Consider the following 5795-nt stretch of genomic DNA (forward strand, 5'->3'; position numbering starts at 1 on the left):
GCCCGGCTGCTCCCCCCCGCCCCGAGGGGGCCGGAGGGCCAGCCTGGGCACTGCCAACCCCATCTTTATTTTTCATGTCCGGCGTGCATTACAGAGGATTTCCCCTTTCCTGATTTTTTTGTAGAAAGGGAAATTACATTTCGGCGGGGTATTTTATCACCGTCCACGGAATGGTTTCATATCCCTAAGGCACCCGCCGGTGGGCCTGGGCATTGAGGGCCCGTGGTGGAAGAAGCCCGTGGGCCCTGTGGCACAGGCCTGGGGTTCGGGACACCGTCGGCCTGCCAGCCCGCGGGGAAGGTGTGCTGGCCTGCCAAGCCGTGTCCCAAGGGAGCCGCTGGAGGCTTCGTATTGGCACATTTAATGATCTAACATTCCTCTAAGCGCAGAAAGGGAGGTTTCCATAGGAGGATAGTTGTTTTCGTAAATCTGTTGTACGTGACACTTGGTGACGTCTCAATTTAGCTACTGTGCGCGTTGGTGAAGTCATCAGCTGTCCCACTTTGCAGCTCTTTGACCTCATCTTTTGCTCTAGGAACAGCGTTGTGTTCTCCTGACAGCTGTAAGGGTCCGTTGAACAGTGGTGCCCCGGGACTTGGGACACCGCTCGGTGTCATGTATAGATAACTCCATTACAGCTAACAAAGCATATCTGTACTATTTTATAAGACTTAGCTAATAGCACTGTTTTTTTCAGGCATTTTATTATGCTTAGAATCCACATGGTATATCTCACCACTGCTATTCTTGCTCTTAAATGCAGAGCAAAAGGAGATTTCGTCCTGGTGAAGATAATCTGGAGCCCACTGGACCATTAATGATCCAGGCTTCTTTTGTTTAAACCCAGGCCTTAGCATGAAGGCAGGTTCTAAAACTACTGCATCACCTAGATTTTGAAAAGGCTAGGTTAGCCTTTTGTATTTAGTTAAAAATTTGTACTCCCCAGTATGAAACAGGTTGCTAGATTAGTGTAAAAGGAAGTGAATGTGGTATTAATAGTGGTGTTAGTCACTACACGATGCGCTTAGAATAGTGCACAAAAAGGAACTGAGTAAGAATTGCTGTTCTTATGAAGACTTAGACTGCAAATAAATAAATACATGTCAAAATGTGTTTTAAAATGTCATTTCTGACAGGAACTTCTATAGGTGTTCTGGAGTTGGGCATTTTCCCTTAGTTGCCCCTTGCCCTCAGGATGCTGCCATCTCTTCAACAGCAACGAAGTTTATCTCGAAAGTCCTGCTATACATGCTAGATAATCTTTCTTGTTTTCATTGGGGAAGGGGAGAGGGAGAAATACAGGTTTTAGCAAATGTTAACATCTGTTTGAGTTCTGTAGTTTAACCCACCAAGTTATACCCTAGAATCACAGAACAGCCCAGGTTGGAAGGGACCTCGAAAGATCTTCTGGTCCCTTGGGAAAGGGGGCCTAGACAAAACTATCTAGCACCGTGCCCAATCGCTTCTTGAAAACCTCCAGCGGTGGGGAGGTTGTTCCAGTAAATGATTGTTCTTGCTGTAAAAAAAATCTTACATTGAGATGAAAGATGGAGAACTCATTACCAGAAGGATGAAAGATGGAGATCCCATTACCAGGAGGAGGCTGCTTTCTTCTCCCGGTATCGTGAAGCCTTGATTGCCTAGAGGATTTGTCTTGGAGAACAATGCTGTTGTGTGCCACGGGCAACCGCTGCCTCAGCGTGGTTCACATCCCAACACGTCTACAAAAGAAGAAGAGTGTTTAGACCCAGCCTTAATTCCCTAATGTGGGAGAGTCACTACAGCTAAAGAAAACCCTTCTAGAATGAATTCTTGAAGAATTACTGTTTAACCTTTGAAAGCTAATGGAATGTGGGGCAAAAAATAGTTGCCCCAGACTAAAAGCCTGGAAGCCTGTTAGGTCCTACTTGTGAATTTGCTGAGTTTTGTGGTGTATCCCAAAAAACTAGTTTCTGTGTTCAGAGCAGATCCAGTTCATTTATTTTGCTACAATCTGTCTGTTTCTTATACAAGCTACCAGATAATGCTTAAGAAGTACTATAGGCAATTAAAGTCTTGACATCCATGGACTTCAGGTCAAACCCATGTACCACTTGGATTCTCCAGTAGCACTGTGGTAGCTTTTCTAGGAGTTATCTTATTCAGGTAGACCTTTTCCCATCGTCCTCTTTTTTTTTTCCTAAAGAAATGAGACCAATCATAGGACTTTAAAATACATATTTTAATGTGTTTTTGAAAAATATTAGTGTATTTACACAAATTTCTCGTTTTAAAAATATTTTGTACTTGCCAATTGTAAACCATCTAGTTTAAAAAAAAGTTCAGCCAGATGACTACATTACACAAACTCGAAAGAACATTCAGTGTAGATATAAGCAATTAAAAAAATACAACAAAGAAACACATACCATTGCATTAACAGTAAGTGAGTGCACATTTTTAAGTTGCTAGCTTCCACAAATTGTTCTTCCCATAACAATTGCTTAGTCCGTGTCTGTAACTTGTACCCACTTTTACACTGGAATTTGCATTTCCTTTTTCTTCATAGAGCTTCCCCCTCCCCAGCTTTGCTTATAAAAAGGTTGCAATAAAATGCATTACAGTAGTATTTCATTTACAAAACAAATGACATTTAAACTTGTTTCTTAACCCATTGGATTGTATTTCAGTACAACAACGTCCTTTCATGGAGGTGCAACAGAGATTCCAAGAGCTGCCTGGATAAGGAGAACGGTCTCTCTCTGGAAGCAGTCCCACCTGGAAAGGGTGACTTGAATTGCTGCTATGTCGATTCCTCTTTGGAGGGATCTCATCTTCAGGTTTGGCAATTAGGACAGCATGTTAAACATTGTATTTAGTCAAAATAAATACAAATAAATTAAAAACTAATGATGGAAGAAAATGACTTTCCCATTGATATTGCTTGGAGGAAAGCTTAGCAATGAAGCTTGTGGCAATATCTAGATTATACACGAATGGCAGGTCCATTTATTTCAGTAGTACTCTCTGAACAAGGAAAAAACAGCCATGAACATGGCCGTAATTTTGGAGAAAGATAGTAGTGATCTTCTTTCAAACTTTGTGAGGAAGCCATTTTCCTGCGGAAGAGAACAGGCACAGTTAGGGACAGCTGAAAAATAACGGGTAGGAAAAAAACACCACTCTCTGCTGGTGTCAGATTAACAGAGCGCTACACCATTGTGCACAGAGGGGCAGGTGTTCAGAGCTCTACCTCCAAAAGATGAATAGGGCTTTAAAAACAGTAGCTGAAAATAGCTGCACCTCCCTGAATGTTTGTTTTATCTCCAAGTCAAGACTCTGCTCTCCTTGTGTAAATAGAAAATGAACTTGAACTGTATCATCTGAGCCCACATCTTCAAGGAAGATACAAGTACTATGTTTCTGATGTAGTAATATACTTATAAATAGCTGCCTTTAAGCCTCCCTATTCTACTGTGATGAGCCACGCGTTATGACAGAATGTTGCCAGGAGTTGATACTTCTCTTAAATAAAATTGACTCTCTTTGAAGGAGATGGAAAGAGAGGCCTTTACAATAAATCCGATGCATCAAGGGTCCCTGACTCACTATCACCTTTTTTATTGCTACCAGACAGAGAAGGAGCAAAACAAGCAAAAAGAAAAAAGGAAAAGTAAGACACTAGAAAACAAGTGAGGAGAAAAAGTAATAGCAAATATGGAATATAAGAGAAGTGGGACGAGAGAGGGGTGGAAAGAGAAAGTAACATTTACATATAGGTAAAGGAAAAAAGTACCAAGGAAATAACTGGCTCTGATGTCATTGATTCTCAGCTTCCCCTAATGGCAAAAGACAAAAGTATCGACGTGATGAAACTCTGCAAAGCAAAAGGGGCGTCCCCTCCACTGGCAGAAGGGAATTTCAGCAGCTTGGCAAAATAATCCACATACCGACAAATGCTTTTCTGAGCATTGACCATTGATATATGGAAGTTCTAGGATTATCTCAGTCCAAATAAACAGAAAAGATTTAACCCCAGTTGCATTTACCTGCAAATTTGTTGAAGTAAAACTGATTCGGGAGATTAAATAATGACTTTGTTGGAATCCACAGCAAAAGTACTGACTTCAGCTGTGAGGATCACACCTGGGTATTTTTCTCTTACCTTGAACTTTAGTATTTTGGACCAACTGTCCTATGCACTAGCTTTAGGATTTTAGATTTAATAATGGGAAATTGGATGGCATGCATAGTTTAACCTGCTTTGAGCAGGAGGCTGGACCAGATGATTTCCTAAGGTCCCTCTCAATCTGAATTATTGTATGATGCTATGATTCAAGACTAACTCCAGGGTTGTGGCTGTTACAGGTACAGCTGGTGGCTTTTTGAAAGGAGAGCTTTTATCATTGTTCTATTTAAAGCAGAAGCAAAGCTTTCACTGTTAATCTCAAGGAGACATTCCAGACATCAAATATTAAACCACCAAATAAAACCCTGAACAAAATGTTTTTAATAGTGTCTGTAACAATAGTTTCCCTTAATTAAACAAAATCTCCTAATCTGGACTTTGGTGGAAAATGAGAAACTTACCCAGCCACCGTTAGCATCTATCCATTCGGCTTTGTTGTTTATTATGTACTCCGTGATGAAATAAGAAATCTGCTCCTTCTCCTCTACAGTCAGCTGAACTCCATGCTCTTGCAGCTTCTTAGTGAGAAGACCTCCAAATGTAAATATGGTCATAATTCGTCCCCAGTTAGTATTTCCGTCAGCAAATTTTTCTTCCATGACACCATTGAAAATTCTCTTGGCAACAGCTACAGAGGTAATATCAATTTTGTCCAAGAATGGTCTGAGAGCCTCCTCGGTTTGATCTTGCAGCGAAGATGCAATGTTTCGCAAGACGTGAGCAACCCTGGTTTGGGCTGGTCCAAGATGTGTCTCCTGTAGCACATACTGCAGATAATCTTGGGCTAAGTAATAAACGTAATAGAACTCAGCAGTTTCCATTTAGAACGAACCGTAGAGAGCAGTGCACCGCTCTTAATCAAGGTCAGTAATGAGCAGCCACAGGACGTGCTCACAGCTTTGTGTCGTCTGGTTTTGATGGAATTTCTTTGCTTTTAACACAGAAGTTCCTGTAAAGACCTAGTGACTTAATGGTTGTGTGGGTTGTGGAATATGTCACAGCGGAAACGAAAGAAAAAGTGGCTGCTCAAGGGGAGAAAACATGTCGTCTTGAGTGATTTATTATTTCTCTAAATAGTATGATTCCACAACTGAAATCTACCAGCTTTTACCACATTCTTCAGCAGTATCAATTGGCATTTCCTAGGGACTTTTGCTATGTAACACTAGCAGAGGTTTGGCATTTGGCTTACAAACTGCTGAGAATGGTGTGGGCTAGCAAAGGTTAGGCATTCGGCTTGAAAAAACATGCCTAAAAAGTGTATGCTAGAGGAGCATGCAGCCCCCCAGCCCCCCCAATCTCCTCATTGCCAGGGGTTAAGGCTGGAATCTGTGTTGCGGGTTTAAGGGTTATTTCTGGTTCACAACTTTTTGAAGAAACTGGTAGGCATCTCCAACAGGATGGGAGGATGGATAAACTTCCTTCAGCACTCGAGGAGCTTTACATAACTGCAAAAAGTGGGAACACAACAGTGGTGCGAGTCCGGATGGGAAAAGGGGAAAGCCAGCTTTATAGCATCTTTATAGCGTTATCCCCTGATCCAAACTTTCCCACACTCTCTCTGTGAGTGTTCTTCAAGGTCCTTCTTTGAAGATCTGAATGGGTAGCTTCAAAGATTTCTTTCCCC

General features: G+C 41.7%; 1 protein-coding gene across 1 annotated transcript; it reads right to left on the reverse strand.

The window, feature by feature from the left end:
• Positions 1 to 2202: 2202 nt before the first annotated feature.
• On the reverse strand, positions 2203 to 5077 carry BCL2A1 (BCL2 related protein A1). Its single transcript, XM_074601399.1, has 2 exons — positions 4570 to 5077; positions 2203 to 3098 (listed from the first exon to the last, which is right to left on the reverse strand). Exons 1-2 carry the CDS (start codon positions 4987 to 4989, stop codon positions 2994 to 2996), a joined length of 525 nt encoding a protein of 174 aa, XP_074457500.1. The 5' UTR covers positions 4990 to 5077; the 3' UTR covers positions 2203 to 2993.
• Positions 5078 to 5795: the final 718 nt, after the last annotated feature.

The sequence above is a fragment of the Larus michahellis genome, chromosome 9 (genome assembly GCF_964199755.1).
Source record: "Larus michahellis chromosome 9, bLarMic1.1, whole genome shotgun sequence".
NCBI lineage: Eukaryota > Metazoa > Chordata > Aves > Charadriiformes > Laridae > Larus > Larus michahellis.